This window comes from Scleropages formosus, chromosome 1 (genome assembly GCF_900964775.1).
Source record: "Scleropages formosus chromosome 1, fSclFor1.1, whole genome shotgun sequence".
Taxonomy (NCBI): domain Eukaryota; kingdom Metazoa; phylum Chordata; class Actinopteri; order Osteoglossiformes; family Osteoglossidae; genus Scleropages; species Scleropages formosus.
In genome coordinates this window covers 31,146,585-31,163,993 of record NC_041806.1, presented here as the reverse complement: position 1 = coordinate 31,163,993, position 17,409 = coordinate 31,146,585, and the positions used below count along the sequence as shown (strand labels likewise).

At 41.8% G+C, this 17,409-nt stretch overlaps 1 protein-coding gene across 1 annotated transcript; it reads left to right on the top strand.

Moving 5' to 3' along the window:
- The first annotated feature begins 494 nt into the window (after window positions 1–494).
- On the top strand, window positions 495–16,971 carry LOC108924059 (cysteine-rich protein 2-like). The gene is made up of 8 exons (XM_018735179.2): window positions 495–658; window positions 8,781–8,875; window positions 11,794–11,851; window positions 12,026–12,160; window positions 12,541–12,609; window positions 13,423–13,517; window positions 14,734–14,791; window positions 15,906–16,971. Exons 1-8 carry the CDS (start codon window positions 616–618, stop codon window positions 15,971–15,973), a joined length of 621 nt encoding a protein of 206 aa, XP_018590695.1. The 5' UTR covers window positions 495–615; the 3' UTR covers window positions 15,974–16,971.
- Window positions 16,972–17,409: the final 438 nt, after the last annotated feature.

Here is a 17,409-nt window from a genome sequence, read left to right as displayed (position 1 = left end):
AACAGAACACGACACTACAGACATGAACACTAATAATAACTATTTACACGGAGCTATTAAGCTCCCCTCGGCGCCGTTACAATATAATATTAACATCGCAGAGAAGCAGGGTCTATGTCTGCACATGCATACACACATTAAGAACTCTATTCTATCATTCATGGGGGCAGGTGTTCGGCGCACTATTAATACTCCATTAATAGGATTACGTAGATGTAAATAATTTGGACTCGAATTTCAGCCATCATCATGCACGTATTAATTGGCGCCTCTTCGTCGGTTTCGGGAGGGGGGCCGTTGTTCCGGCTTCTCTCAACGCGTGTGAAACCAAATATTATGAGGGGCCCGACGCGAAACGAACAACGCCCTTGGTTTGAGCTGCCGCCTCTGCCTTCTCCGCAACGGGCCAACAAACAGCTCCGGCAACCTTAGTGGGGACAGAAAGCGGAAGTGGGCGGAGCTATGTAAATGAGGACCGCCGTGCTCGTAAAAGATTCCTCGCGCCCCCGGTTCCAGCGACGGGGACGTTCAGGCGCACGAGACTGGGCACCGTGTACGAGACTATCAAGATTTCGGAACATAAGACAAAATATACTGAATAGTATATAGCATAACATGGCATCGACGTGTCCTAAATGCAGTAAAACTGTATATTTTGGTAAGTAATATTACGATGCTTTTGCACTGCAGTCATCACAAAACTAGACAATCGTGTGGCAGGAAAATTCAAATTGTTTTTATTATTTCTTTTTAATCAGTGATTGGCCGTGAGAGATCGAAGGCTGATTTTTACCTACGTCGTTATTACGTGAGAAAAATAAGCTTGTTTAAGTCATTTAAACGTTTATAATTAAGTTTTGTGCAATTATGTCAGTTTAAAATTAAAGTGTACGAATGTGGAAAACAGGAATTCCGTATTCCGTAAATATGTGCTATTATGCTCTGTTAATAAAGAAATAGTATGTTTATGTGGATTATAACGATTATTATTGGCTCCCGTCTCAACTGGAGGGGGTAAAATAGCCTATTTAATAGGTATGAATACAACTCCATCCTCTGAAACTGGACTCTTCTAGGTTTCCCATGTTATCTTAGGCCGAAACACACACAGCCATTTTGTATTTCTATAAAACTGCTCTTTCTGAGAATAATTCATTTCTGAAATGAGATGCTTCAGTGTCCTTCCCATGGCATGTACCGCTGGCAAAACATCTTATTTGGAATATGTGGCTGAAGGAAGAGTCAGCACTTGAGGGCAGCTGTGCCTGGATATATAAACACTGTGACTTAGACCCTCACACTGGATTCCATTCCAACATCTCAATTCCATTCCACTCCACTCCATTCCACTCCACTCCATTCAGCTGACATGTAAAAGTGTACAGTACGCCGGTGTACACAAACATGAAATACGTACAGTATGGTTATTAGGTCCTTTGTATTCATTTTGGGCTAAACACTTGCCAAAAAAAGCAGCCACAATATGGCCCTAAAGTAAAAGACTTTGAGAATAAGGGCTATTACAGAAATTTTAAATTTTTATTTACAATATTCTTCTTAATCATGACTTTCTTTCCCACTGAAAGTTCAATGCAAATTTTGTTAGTATCCACAAAATATAATTGTGTTTGTTTGCTGGAGACCATTTTTGACAGTTTGACACATTGCTTAACATCCTATTTGCTTAATATTTAACACTTTACCATGGTTTCAATTGGGCATATTTAGTCTGGAACACTGTATTGTACAGTACATTCTAGGGCAAAATGACAATAAATAAATTGTTTAGGAAAATATAGTTGTAGTACAGCTATGTTTGTAGTACAGCTATGTTAATGCAGTCATTGTATTTTTCTGAGACGTACGTTGCTTTGGAGAAAATCATCTGCGAAATGAATAAATGTAAATGTAATACTGTTAGTGTTTATATACCTTTTTCCCCATCAGTAATGATTAGTTTAATATGCATATATTAGATTTTCGGTGTGTCTGTGTGTCAGATTGCTGTGACATACGGTAAGGTGGCGGGTCTGGGGTTCGATTACTTCAGGACCTGCTGTCCTGGACAGCTCCCACACAAGGATTTGCAGTGAACAAGGTCTGCAGTACTGAGGACCGAAGATGATATATTCCTGCCCATATGAATTTTCATTTTCTCTGTGACATTTTAACTTGTATCACAGTGATGTTATTGTTTCAAATAAGACAGGTAAATTGTTATGTATGATAAAATGAATATAAATAGAGTAGTCTGTAGACTGGATTCTATCGTGTCCACTTTTCACATGACCGTGGTGTGATGTGGACATGCGAAGGACTGAACTGCTCTTGGAAAAATATTGACCTGCAGGTTACATGACCCTCTGAGCATCTCCTGATTGTTGCTTCAAACAACAGCTTCTCCATCAGCGGTGTATATAAATTCCAGTCCTAACCATACTCCAGCTATGAGAGGATTTGTTTTTCAGCCCTCTGGTTCATCTCACATTAAATAACAGGTGTCAGCAGATGGTGCTTATTTTTTTGTTGACTTTGCAGACCTTTGCTGTGATGGTTTGAGGTAAAGCGTGATATTTTTAGGGAATTTAGGGACTGATTCAACCCAACCACAACAGTGTTCCCCTCATCATCCAAGCAATTATAGTAAATGTACGCTTTGCCCCATGAACATAGAGTTTTGATCAGCTTCTCTTCAACCCTGCAAATTTTGCTATGAAGCATCTGTTTTCACTGGCTCTTGCACCTGCTTACAAAACCACACACTCTTCTTAATTTATTGCTCATGTATGACCACTCTGCCAACAAAATGTAGCAGTGCGAGACAATTTTCTGTCTGTTTTATGAAGAAAAATGTTCTCTTTGTCCTTTTTCATAGGACAGAGTTTTTTTTTTTTTACTGTTTTTAAGTTGTTATAACAATGTGGTTAAATTTATTAGAGTGCAGGAAGCAGGAAATTTGAGTAAATAAAGGTGAGCTAAGTCTAAGCCAACAATTGTGCAAAACAGCCTTATTTGAAAGATGTGTGTTCCTGTTTTGTTATCTTGTGGCAGTAGAATGCAGTAAAAATACAGTCACGTCATGCAGTGTTGGAAGAGTAGGTCACATAACATGCAGTGATGTGAATGTATGAGAGCAGAGTAGATAAGCTGTAGGCTCAGTGTACTGTAATAAGACTAATTTTCAGTATACCTGCCTTACTGTCATAAATTAAAACCATAAATATATAAGGATTATTTCATATATGTATTTCAAATTTCATTTCAGATGTAACAGTACTTTATAGAACACTCACTTACTTCACACATTGTCATTCTGTGTTTTACCATTACATTCTGAGTCATTTACCTGGTTTGTTTTTTCAGACTCCGTCATTTTTATCATGGTTTTAACATTGGTTGGGCCATTGTGCCTTCTGTCAGATATTGAGCCAACTTTGGTTATCCTTAACTGAATATTTTTGGAGTTCATGCATTCAAAATATTCCATGCAAACTGTCACCTAGTCCAATACACACACACACACACACACACACACACATTTTCAGAACCGCTTGTCCCATACGGGGTTGCGGGGAACAGGAGCCTACCCGGTAACACAGGGCGTAAGGCCGGAGGGGGAGGGGACACACCCAGGACGGGACGCCAGTCCGTCGCAAGGCACCCCAAGCGGGACTCGAACCCCAGACCCACCGGAAAGCAGGACCATGGTCCAACCCACTGCGTCACCGCACCCCCTTGATAGTCCAATACACCTAAAACATTTCAATACAGCAGCCACACCCCACCTGATTACCATCCCCCCCTTTCAGTACTTATGCCTCTTCACCTGGGCTCATCTTATGTTCTTCTTCAGTCCTCCATCCCCCTCTTTTTGTCACTTTCCTTGATTTATGTAAATCAACTGGATTATGAAATAGCCTCCTTCATCGTAACAAGTGTTGACACCTCTGCTCAAACAGAGCGCCCTCATGCCCATCTCTGTACTATAGTAAAACTCTGTGTTCTTTCTACTCCACTGCCCCCAGACTAGGTTCTCACAGCTGGTTATGCAACGACTGTCTTGAATTCGTTTCTCCTGCCCTCTTAGAGGCAGCCTCACCATTAACTGGGTCATTGCATAATCATGCATCTCCCTGGCCAATAAAGAAAGGCTTCCAGTTTGGCTGAATAGAAAAAGGAACAAGCTGATCACTTGCTGCTAGATTGCTGAACCTACAGTATACCTGATACCTGAGTCATCTTACGGTGTGCATTGAAATGGCCCAGCACTTTTTAATGTTTTATTTTAATCAAATGGGAAAAAAATCTGTGTGAGTGCTCTTTATTCTCATAACACTCAGAATCGTAATGAGTGGGTTCTTCCCTAGAGGAAGAAGGATTGTGCGTTTTAAAAAGATTTCACACTTCACTTACTTGAATGTATGTCGAGCTTTTTAGTCTTAGAAAATGTAGCTGGGCTTTTATCTGCTAACTTTTTTCTTGTGCCAAAAATACTCTTTCCTTTGAACTCGCATGCAGATGGAGATTCCTAACTACAGCTTTACGGTTTACATATCAGGCATGGGCGAATATTAAAAGGGGTGTTTGGCTAGAGGAGCTCATGGCTGCACTGTTGGTTTAGGTGGGTGTTTTTCGGACTCATGTAGGAGTTATTTAATAGTAGTCGGACTGGCAATACTTATTGGGTTGTCTGCTTTTTTTCCCTCAAGGAAACAGAAAACACAAACGTATTTATATCTGCGTCATGAAGGATGCCATTACAGCAGAACTGGTACTTCTACTCTGTTGAGTAATGTGCTGTTTTTGTTGTGAAATATAAACTCTTTAAAGCTGCCAACGGTTGGATGTGCAGAGCTCTGTGATGCTGCACAATATTTATGAATATGTCCATTTAAAATACTAAAAATGCTAATGAAGATGTGTGTGTGCATGTGTATGTTTTGCCTGCAGAAATACAATATCTATGCAAATAATAAAATTGGATTTTTTTTGCAGTTTTTTCATTAATTACAATTAATACAGGTACCTACTGCACAATATACTGATATATGCAAACAAATGGTGTCCATGTACTAATACAGCTGGCATCATCTCCATGTTTTTTTTTATTGGTAACCAATATGAAATGGGACATGACACCTGTGCATGGTAACACGATGTCCTCTTCCATTTTTTGTACAGTTTCTCACCTCCTACCTCTTCTAGACATTACTAACTGACAGCAGAGCTGGGTCTTAGCGCTGATGCAGCCATATGCAGGAATTCCCATAATGCACTGCATAAAAGATCACAGTAAACAATTCATAAGTCTACGTAAACGATCTGCAAAGCCAGTTAAATCATTCTAATGCCATGCCAGTAACAGATTGGTTTTCTGGCTCATAGTACTTTTTTGGTTCAGAATCTGCCCAGCAATTATGAGCCATTGAGGGTAGTCGTTTACATTTATTCATTTAGCTGACACTTTTCTCCAAAGTAACTTACAATAGTAGGTACAATTATTTACCCATTTATACAGGGTACTGAGTATTAAAAGAATTTTTACTAGAGCAATTTAGGGTAAGTACCTTACTCGAAGGTACTACAGGCAGAGGTGGGAATCAAACCTACAACCTTTAGATCTAAAGGCAGTAGCTCTGATCACTACTGTAGCAGGTACCAGAAGGGCACCTTGAGGGCTGTTCTTTAAAACAAGCACTACTGACTTTGTTAAGGCCCTTCTTTACAGCTCAGCATCCACAGTTATAAATTGTTTTACTGTTATTCTAGTAGGGAGTGTAAACAGGAGGCCGAAGAAAAACACTGTAAACATTGTAAATGCAACAAGTAGCAAAGCAGTAAAGCAGTAAAGGACAAAGACTTGCAGCCTGAAGGTTGTTTGGTCAAATCCCAACAGGGTTTCCTGGTGTGGCTTGCTTGAGCTGTGTATTTAGTCTGAAATTAGCCCTCTTAGAACCTTTTGCAAAAGCAAGATTGTTAGTCGCGTTAGAGACAACTGTCTGTTGATTAGTGCAATGGTTCTCATCCAGCAGTGTTATATTCACAAGTCCTGCAACAGGATTATCAAGCACTTAGGTTACTTTAAAGATCACATACGTACAGTGCATAGCATATTCATAAATACATTTGACATCCAATTAATTATATTCAAGTGCTAGAGAAGGCAGAAATATAAGAGGATTACATGTCGGAAATGGCTCCCATATTTTGGGATAAACTTCAGATAATTGGATTGAATAGTCTGAACCGTTTGTCTCATACGGGGCCATGGGGAACTGGAGCCTAACCCGGCAACACAGGGCGAAAGGCTGGAGGGGGAGGGGATACACCCAGGACAGCACGCCAGTCCATTGCAAGGCACCCCAAGCGGGACTCGAACCCCAGACCCACCAGAGAGCAGGATCCGGTCCAACCCACTGCACACCACGCCCCCCCGGATTGAATTTCGTAGTGTAATAGATATTATAAAATTATGACTTTCGTTTGCATGGCAAACCAGCAAGCACACACACACACACACACACACACACACACACACAGAGAGTCTGAAATCACTCATCCCGAGCGGGGTTGCGGCGAACCGAAGCCTAACCTGGCAACACAGGGCGCAAGGCTGGAGGGGGAGGGGACACACCCCGGACAGGATGCCAGCCCATCGCAAGGCACCCCAAGCAGGACTCAAACCCCATACCTGCCAGAGAGCAGGCCCTGCCAAAACCTGCTGCGCCACCGCACCCCCCTGTGGTAATTCACCTTTGTGCAAACAAAAATTAGATTTCCCTTCCAGTTTGGCCGAAGAAAGAGAGAAAACTGAAAGCTTGGTAAATCCAGTCTGATTGCAAACAATGGACATGATGCCCACTCTCCTAGATGCCAACACACTAGAGGATCCTTTGAGCCTCTTTTCTATGATAGGCAGAGTTTGGGGTGTAGAGACAGGGGGTGGTATTTATGGGTGACCTTTGGGCTTTATATGGGGGCTGCAAAGTCGCTCTGCTGTGAGCGCAAGGGCAGGTCCGAGAGCTGAGAACTCCAGTGAGCTAGCCCTGTTTCCTACCGGACCCGGGTGCAAGCTGGGCAACAACAGGACAAAACCCTCTCAGAGAACAACTGCAGCATCCCTTTAACTCCGGAGTTAGTTATTATTTAACATAAGGTAGCAAAACTTGATTTACTGGAGATAGCATTAGAGACATCGTTTCCAGAAGTTAATTTTTATTAATTGCACATGGCTGAGTTGTGTATTTTCCCCTCCATCACTCAGTACAGAATGTACAAAATTATGATGCTAACTTTTACATTTATTTATTTAGCTGATGGATTTTGTCCAAAGTGATGTATAATGTCATCATTAGGCATCATACATTTATTTACATGTTTACACAGCTAGGTGATTGTAACAGGAGTGATTTAGGACACGTGCCTTGATCAAGGGTAACACAGTAGGAGCTGGTACAGAGTGCTTGTCAACAGGGAGTACATTGGGGTAGTGGGAGTGGTGTCGGGTGGGCAGGGCTAGGGGTCATAGACCATGTGGAGGAAGGAGCCTGGGCTCCCCGGTGCGTAAAGGAAAGGGGGCTGGGGGTTACAGCTGGCATTTAAGGCTGTTCAGACAGAGTGGTTATGGAACCATAGTAGCAGTATTCTTATAGAGCCCCAGTACAACGTCTATGCTTTTTATTTCCAGTTTAGACGTATAACAGTATTTTTTTTTCTTGTAGAAAACTGCAGAACCACTGAAAGGTTTATTTTTTCTTTTTTTCCAAAACTATTATTCCAGAGTGATGGTGACATGTTAAACAGTGGGTGGTGGGAGAGACCCTGAATTCACAGAAGTCTAACTCCTTTGTCACTTAGTGTATTCTTATATATTGAAGTGATTAAAGTATTTTTTTTTACCTTGCCTTCGGTTCTTAGAGCTTATGATGTAACCCTTACATCAGCCCTCAGCCACAGGCATTTTAAAGCTAAGAGGTTGGAGATAACGTCCTCATCATCACCAGTTTGTCCTCTTGTCAGACAGTGTTCTCATGGACTCCGTGACTATTTGGCCTTCAATGTCTTGTGTCCGAAGTGAATATTTTTCAAGTGTCTACTAACAGTATCCTCTAAGTATTCAGCAGTACCAGAGTAATTCATGGCAAGTCACCAGTGTAACTATTAGCAGCAATACTTAGTTAAAGCTAAACGATTCTTGCTGTTGAACTCAGTACTTGGATTGTTGAGTAACATCTTAGTTATACTGGTAACTAATTCAGAAAATCAGTAATTCCTTTGTGGGGGGGGCACGGTGGTGCAGTGGGCTTTGGCGGGGCCTGCACTCTGGCAGGTCTGGGGTTTGAGTCCTGCTTGGGGTGCCTTGCGATGGGCTGGCATCCCATCCAGGGTGTCGCCCTTCCCTCTCCAGCCTTGCGCCCTCTGTTGCCAGGTTAGTCTCCGGTTCGCCGCAACACCGCTCCCGAAAAGCAGCTTCAGACAGTGTGCGTGAGTAAGTCCTGCAATAACAATTCCTGCAGTTTAAATAGGGCAGCCTTAGAATTTGAGTTTTTCTCTGATTAATCAATAAAAAAACATAAAGAACAGAGGTTCGCTTCCTTCGGCCTCATGCTTCTAACCCTGAGAGTGTCTGGCCCTGCTCTTTCGCCAAGGGGATCTTGTGTGTCTTTTAGCCGGGCAGCTCTTGGCTTCTGGGAACTGTGGGGATGAAGGACATTCAAGGGGGTAGGGTTTTTTACTTGATGAGGTTAAATAACACGCTGCTTGTTGTCTCGTTCCCACAGCGGAGAAGGTGACGTCCCTGGGCAAGGACTGGCACCGCTTTTGCCTAAAGTGTGAGCGCTGTAGCAAAACCCTGACGGCAGGGGGCCACGCCGAGGTGAGTGGAGTCTGAGGGCGGGAGGGAGAAGACGAGGACAGGACACACATTCATAATACCCAGACAGAAGGGTCTTCTCAGCAATAACATCCAAACTAGTTCAGTTCTGTTGTGTGTGACGAACTAGCAGAGGATTCCCAGCTATCCTGAACTGTGCGGCAAACCCTCTGACACTGGCAGCCCCTCACAGATGCTCTCATTCACTAATACTTTCCCACGGTCAGCTGTGACACTGTCTGGGTTTCAGTCCCACTGCAGTGACAGGTCCATTCGAAATGTTCTCCATAAATCATCCCTCGATTCCAGCTGGTCTGCGAAAATCGTCCACCTTTCTAAGGGTTTTTGTTTTTCTTTATGTCTGTGCTATTGTGAGAACACGCTGTGAGTCCGTTACCTATAGTACCACTCTTCTCATTGTGGTGTCAAATACTCTATTGTCTGTAAATAAAGGAACAATATCTGTCTCTGTGTTTTTGTATGACAGCTTTCCACAGCTCTGGGGGATCTCTTCTGCTTTTAATTTCTATATATGGTCAAATCTCCACCTTGTGTTCTCCAACAAGCTCCGGAAATCTAGCCGGGAGCTGTGTTCCCATGGCAACAGCTCAGCTCATATTGGGAAGGTCTAGTGTAACACCACTTGATGTCTCTGGCCTGAACTGAGCTGTACTGAAAATGCTGCCAGGTGTCACTGTATGTTCTGTGTGCCAACTCGTTTCCGTGCCTTAAAGAGAGAGATAGATGTGCGTACAGACAGCTTGGCACACATTCTGTAGCCAAGCACTTGCTGGCCATCAGGGCAAGTGGCAGATGGGCTGGCTGTGAACGAGAGATTAGGTCCTAACACTTGTTTCAGTTCCAAGAGTATCCTGTGAACATTCCTAAGACTTGTCTGTATTGAAAGCAAGCCTGGTTTTCTTGGTCACGATGGGGCAGCGTGGAAGCATGCTGGAAAGTGGTAAAGAAAGGTAGCCACTGTACAGATTTTAATTCCAGAGAAAGGCTTTCGCTGAGCCATGCGCACAGAGGAATGTGTGAGGAGCTGTGGCTGGACCTGTTGATGAGCTGCGGATTTATCTCCCAACATCTGTGCCACTGTATCTCGGAGGATATTCTGCTAGCTCCGCAGTTCCCATCTTTTGTTTAACGGTCCAGAATTAAAAGTTGCAAAAATCTCTGTTATGCAAATCGCTTCAGATGTAAGTTTCTGCCAAGCAAATGAATAATGTAATAACACACAACATTCCAGAAAATGAAGGCCAGGTTTTTTTACGTCGCATACATTTTCCTAAATGCATACTAAAGTATGTGTGGTTCTGAGATTAATGTAGCTTCTGGCTACTTTGTCCTCGTCTGCTCAGTCGCACCGGTCATCTTGCTCACAGTTCCCATGGCAACACCTATTAGGTTGTTTCTGAAATGGTCTAGATTCTCTCTGCCAGTCGTGCAGTGATTTCCTCTGCCTTTCTTCCTACCCTGTGTATAAATGAGCCTGTGTGTTCACCAATTGTCCAAACAATCTGAGACCGGACTACCTGCTCCATCTGTAACCAGGTAAATAAAGTAGGAGCAAACCCGTGAAACTTTACCTGGCTGAAACCTACCCAGGAACTATTCCCGAGCAGAACTTTCGATCCTTTTCTCTTTGCCTTCACTGCTCACATTGCTGATGGCGCCAAAGATGGCCAGCTCAACTGACATCGGTCATCTTGAGACTCAAATGAGCAGTAAATGAGAACAAGATAAGTTGCCTCACATCCTGTGCGCAACAGGTTCTGCATCGCCGCTGTACAAGTAGTTATTGATAACAAATTAATGAATGGAAATATAACTTTAAAAACTACAAGTAATTTGTATTATAAATATTTAAAAATGTACTAGTGTTATCCTGTTGTTTTGGTATTCAAATTCATTTAGATTATATATTTTTCATCCTGAAAGTGGTTTAACTCAGTCACCTGGCAATAGGAATTAACCTAACAGGGTGATTTCACAGAAGGAATGAACCCCATCATGTGAGGGATGTCTGTGATTTGTTATGTTGAAATATAATTTTGTATTTATCTGTCATGTGTTAGTAATAGTACTAATGATACTTGGTTACTTTGTCATTTTTGAATTTGACCTCACACTAAGTGGTCTGAGACAGTTTTGTTGCAAAGGAACTTTTCATGTCAGCAACTTTGATTTACTGTTGATAGAATCATTAGTGTTTATTAAAATTTCCTAACATGACCAGTTGGACCCCGTAAATAAACTAAAGGTTGATTCAAGGTAACCGCCTGTCATCAAGAGCACGTATAGCTGAGCTAGTACTGAACATCGAAGCAAAAGAGCAGTAGCAATTTCATACCCCAGAACTCAGTACCCAACAAATGTGCTGCCCCTTGGTGGGTGGAGATGCTCTCATGGCTGGGAGAGAGGCACGTTTTCCAAGACAAACCCAGGCTTTTTTGGAAGCATAGGAAGTAAAACTAAGCAGATCCAGAAACCAAACACAAATTCGGAGGTACAAAACTAAAACCTATATACCATGAAATCCAACAAAAATCCTGCATTACAATGCAGATCAGGAAGCTCCTCCACTGCCCGTCAGTTCAGTTTTCTGTGTCCATCGGTCTCTCAGTCCTTAAAGCAGCTGCTTTAAACTACTTCCGCAACAGGTGCCCTGAAGGTGAGCAGCATACTTGGCATGGGGTGGGCACTGGGGAGCTGGTCATGGAGTTCATCTCTGCTCCATGCCATGGTATCACAGGCCAATGGTCCATCCCCCCGTAATAGTTCGTCAAAAGATAATGAAACTAATACAGTGTCATACCTTGTACTATTTCATGCAGAACCCACTACTCCTTGTCTCAGCAGTGACTTTTTACCTGCTTTACCGTACTTATGGTTGGTATTTTGCTTTCTTCCTACAGCACGATGGAAAACCTTACTGCCACAAGCCCTGCTATGCTGCCCTGTTTGGACCAAAAGGTACAGTAAATGAAACTAGAGTTGGTGAATGTCTTCTTCATGCCAGGTTACAATATGGAGGTTACGTACATCCAAAGGGTGTGGTGTGTGTCTTCTCCACCCAAGCTCATGGGTCTTTGAGTCTGCTATGTGTGAAGCAGCCTGACCTCCGATTCTGACCCTGTGTCCATCCAGGTGTCAACATCGGGGGCGCTGGTTCCTATGTCTATGATACCCCTGTGAGCTCTGGTCTCACCAGCCCTCCTTCAGAAAATGCCCCCAAATTGGGAGAAAGGAAGGTGTCGGCCGCCTCCAGAGGTCCCGTGAAAGGTAAATATGAACATCTGGAGCACATGTGATGAGTCAGACGAAGGACGTTAAAAGTGGAACCACTGACAGAAATGTTGGAGACACTACGTCTTGCGCTGTAAATGACTCAGAAAAGGACAGCAGACTGCAGACACTGAAGCCCTGTTATCTGTCATTACACCAGTACATGGCCACAATGTTCCTTTCCACTGCACTATACATTGCGGTTGCTCTCATTTCTGCTGTGTGAAGATCAGAAAGCTGCCAGTGCAGTTCAGGTCACCAGCATTTGGACTGCTCATATGAAGTCCAGTTCCACTCACATGGTCTGCTCAGAACTTGGTGAGCGGACAGTATCACACTGTGGATTCAACACAACTCTTCCGTTTGTTTCGCTCCAGCCGCAAGCATTACCACATTCTCCGGAGAGCCCTCCATATGCCCCAAGTGCAACAAGAAGGTTTATTTTGGTATGTACTGAATGCACTGAGAACTTTCTGCAGGAGGTGGTAAGGCATGTAGTGCAGCATCAATGTATGACATCAGGTTGAGTATACAGCTTCATCAGGGCATAACCACTGGGGTTTTGGTTGCAGTTGTTGCCCTTGGACACCAGGCTTGAGGGTTTCAATCCCACTTCCTGCTGTAGTGCCCTTGAGCAGAGTGCTTAACATAGAATTGCTCCAGTAAAAATGGCCTTGCTCTATAAATGGGTAAATAGTTGAAAGTTGATTACCATTGTAAGGTGTTTTGGAGAAAAAAAACGTCAGCTTAACAAATAAGTCTAATAAACCACAAAATGTGCCCTGTAGGACTGGTCTCAGTACAGCATTCTAACTGCTCTCCCAGTTGTGTAACAGTATTTCTACCAAATCCGTCAGGTCTCACCAACACAGAGCTCCTATGTATGCACATCAGCCCTTATATTTAACTGTTTGCAACATTTTCAAACAGATTAAATAATTCTTATAGTCTCTGTCTGTGTATTTTTTGCTTGAATTCTGTTTCGCCTTATGGGCAAAGCACAGTGGTCTCTTAATTGTGAATAATAATTCAGCTATATAGTTCCCTCTCCTGAAAATTAATACCATCTGCAGATGTAATTCAGGGTTTACTGCTCAGCAGTCATTTTCACCAAAAGCCTGCAGTCTAAGCACCTATAAAAAAAAAGCTCAGTGGTCTTATAAAGTCAGCATTGTCAAAGCATCACAGCATGTAAAGGGCAGAAGTAGGGCATGAGGATGCGGTTGCCATGGTGATGTACCCGTCTCCGTGTGCAACAGCCGAGAAGGTGACGTCTCTGGGGCAGGACTGGCACCGACCCTGCCTGCGCTGCGAGAGGTGCAGCAAGACCCTGGCACCTGGAAGCCATGCGGAGGTGAGTGGGAGTGGAGGCGAGAGGAGAAGGAGGGACCGATTCTGGAATGGGGGAGGAGGAGGAGAGAACAGCAGGGTAGAAAGGGTAACTGTGGCAACGGAAAAAGGAAGCACAAGGAAATGTGCAATGAAATGGAAGAGAAAAAATGTTCATTCAGAGCTGAGGTGCAGTCATTCTCAGTACAGATTTCCTCCATGTGTTTATGAAATTGGGGTCCAGAAATGGTTCAGTAAAGGGGTGTTGGGTATGTCATTTTTATTTGCAGATCAGTCAATGCTGAGTTTCCACCTCTTGAGAAATAACTTTGATCTATCCAATACCGACTACTATAAATATCTACAACTACATCATTTTATTACTGCCCTAGAAGAGAGGAACAGATTACAGGCAGAATTAACTAAAATTGAGAAACAGCTCATTACACCAAATTCCAGGGCATTTCTGCATTATATTCCATTTTATTAAGCACCGGTACCTGCTCTTTTGATGCACTGATGGAGGCTTGGGGGTAGGACCTTGACGTGTCTTTTAGTGACTATAAATGGTAATCGATATGTGATGAAGTCTTCCCTACTTGCACCTCCCTCAGCATCCAGGAACAAAACTTTAAATTATTCACTCCAGTGGCCCTGCATAGGATGTTCCCAGGGACATATCAGCTATGTTTAAAATGTAAAGCTCTGGTGGTAAGGTACAAGTTTACCTGACTGGGGTTCACACAACAATCCAAAAAAACTTTTAACCAAAAAAAATTCTCCTCAAAATATTATTCTCTTCTTAAATCACAACCCAGACTTCTTCCCTGATGATGTTATAGTACATAAACTATCCGCTCTTACATAGTTGGCAAAGAAATGTACGGTAATGTTGTTGTCTACACCCAAAGTTCTTTCTGTAAACATATGGATGACTGAAGTGTTTCAATCTCTCCCTCTGGAAAAATGAACATTTTATTTGTATGACAACTCCAATGAATTCTGGAATATCTGGACACCCTTCTGGAAGTTATTCCAAAGTGCTGCATGATCACGCCTGTGATAAATTGAAACTTCTTGACCCTGAGTCCTCGCTCTATGTATGTGGACATATTTGCAATCCTTCGGTCTACTGTCTCTATCTATAAGTTGCTATGACTCTGTGGTATGTATAAAAGCAATAATAATAATAATTTAGAGGATTAAATTCTGTTAAATAGCATGTTTGTTTCCTGTTGCAGCATGATGGGCAGCCTTACTGTCACAAACCGTGCTATGCCGTCCTCTTCGGACCTAAAGGTATGAAAAATCATTATATACTGGCTCCTCATCATACTAATACAACAAAGACCAGAAGTCTGTTTGTAATTCATTTTGTTTGTAACACCAGTTATCTTTATTTGTAATTCGCAGTCAGTGAACGCTAATGGAGATCAGTTGATTTATATCTTTAATTTTGTTAGGCTTTGTAAAATTTTTGCATATAATAATAATAATAATAATAATAATAATAATAATAATAATAATGCTTTCTAAAACTATGCTTAGTTTTAACTTTGAGATACATTAGTGGGATTAAGGTCCCTCTGCATTCATGCAATGGTTGGGTGCATTTTCCTGACATCTGCTGTCAGTGTACACACATTCTGTGTTTGCTCCAGAAATGGACATATACCTGTGAAGAAAATGCAGTTGAAAAAAATATAAAAACTGGAAGATGTTAATCTTTTGTTTCTTGATTGTTTGTAACAAGGAGGGGCCAGTATACCTGCATTTTATGTCTCTCAGTGCTTCATGTTGGCCACCAGGTGGCAGGGATTTTTCAAAGAATAATATATAGTTTACCTTGTGGGCTAAAGGACTGAGACATTGCCTTGTTTTCTTTTCTTTGTTTTTCTCCTGTCTGCTGATATTGAGCCATAGCTCAGCATTTGACAGTCATGGATAAGTGTGCTTCACATTTTACCATGAAATACGCTTGGACTGAATTGTTAAATATCTGTGAAGATGAATAAAATATACCGTATCTTTTTTTTTTGTTCAGGCATAATTGTAACCCGGAGAGTTCATTGTTAGTGATTTCATTAAATTATTGAAACATTTAAGTATTATGTCTCATGTAAGTATTAAGTTATAAATTCCATGAAGAATTACGTTATATTACATGCAAAAAAAAAAAAAAAATCACAGTTTCTTACAATTAATTTTATAACAGCTTAATTACAACCACAGAACACAAGTGTTGTAAATACATATTGCATACTACACAAAGATACCAATATCAGTATTTTTATGCTCCAGGATTATGGAATACTTTTCTGATTCTGCATCATAGTGAATGGATGGATGGATGGATCGATCGATGGATGAATGAATAAATGAATGAACCCCCCCCCCCGCCTTCTCTTTCCAGGGGTGAACACCGGTGGAGTGGGGAGCTACATCTATGAGAAGATGCCCAGCACCGAAACACACCCCTGAAGCCCTGTCTGTATACACCCACCTAACAGCATCACACACCGCCAACACCATCACCGTCACCCTTACTGTGACCCCCAAAGGCTTGGCTATTGCTGTATATACATATTTACTGCTCCTGCTAACTACAACAGTCCTGCCCCAGTCCTCCTTGCACCCACCACCCTCTGCTGTGCTTCATCCTATTCTGCCCATATACATCTGTCATTCTGTATCTACTGTCCTGCAGTGACCTCCACAGACACAGTAATACCATCATCTGGACATGGAGAGATACTGCTTACTAGGACCAGTACTTATATATTTGTATTTTGACTTTTTTAAATATATTTTTGTATTTATATCATTTCACCTTTCAGTACCGAGTAAGGTAATATGTTTTCTTTTAAACCTGAATCGGTTGGAAATCTGCCCACTCCTGTGCATTATAGTGCTTTGCATGAGATACGTGCTGCTAGGTTGTGCTGCTGGTGTAGGAACAAGACAGAGATCAAGAGGAAACCACAGAAGAAGGTGCCACCACCGTACAGTGTGGGTAAAACCTATTTTATAAAGAAGAACTGGTTTATTGCTCAACATCTTTACAGCTTTGTTGACTAATTGAAGTTCACATGTAGTTACGGGTGTAAAGTAAATGTTTTTCTGATGTGTGCAGCGAGTCTGAGAAGGTAAATTTGAATGCAATGTTTATTCCTTCTTACCACCAAAAGGATTAAGTTCAAGTAATGTGGCATCGGTGGGCTGGGCTAGAAAAGAATGGTGTGTGCCATAAATCCAGGTGTGGGTTCAGTCACAAGAATCACCTCATGTTGCTGTTTTCATCCAGTATTAACCTACAAGCGGAAGCATTTTTAGTAGTTTCTAGAAACATGTGACCGAGGCGTAGACACTGTGGTGGTGAATGTGGATTATTGTTATTTAGACTCGTGTTTGTGTTTTATTAGTTCACTTCATATGAAAATCTGTATCAAACGTGTCATGCTTTTAACTTAAATAAAGTTTATAATCTGTTAGTATGCTGAGTTTTTCCTTTTATTCAAGTCAATAACGGCAAATAAAAGACTGCACAGGGCATTTTTTCATACTCTGTGACTGCCACATAAATTATTGTGGACTCCGAAATCTTTTTGTGTGAACCTTTCACTTCTGGTCTTCGGGCAAGTTTGTGACAAGGTTTCTTCTCATGTTACTGATGCGCATTTCAACTGTTTGAGGTCACATACAGAAGAAAACCCTTTCTAACACACAGCGGGATTTTTCTCTATCTGTACTGTATACCAATAATGACACATAGCACATCAAATATGAAGTAATTAAGTTTAAAGAAATCTTGCAATATTTCCTGAATGAACAAGATTTAAGCTTGGACGCAACATTTATTAATCTAGCTGACATTTTTTTGTTCAAAGCCACTTAGAAAGTGCAGGTACATATAATAA

What these genes read in the sequence shown, in the direction of transcription:
- LOC108924059 (XM_018735179.2), top strand. Translation starts at nt 616, where the DNA reads ATGGCATCGACGTGTCCTAAATGCAGTAAAACTGTATATTTTG. An exon ending in CTCCAGAGGTCCCGTGAAAG is followed by an intron (nt 12,161 to 12,540) that starts GTAAATATGAAC and finishes GTTTCGCTCCAG; the next exon opens with CCGCAAGCATTACCACATTC. An exon ending in CACCTGGAAGCCATGCGGAG is followed by an intron (nt 13,518 to 14,733) that starts GTGAGTGGGAGT and finishes TTCCTGTTGCAG; the next exon opens with CATGATGGGCAGCCTTACTG.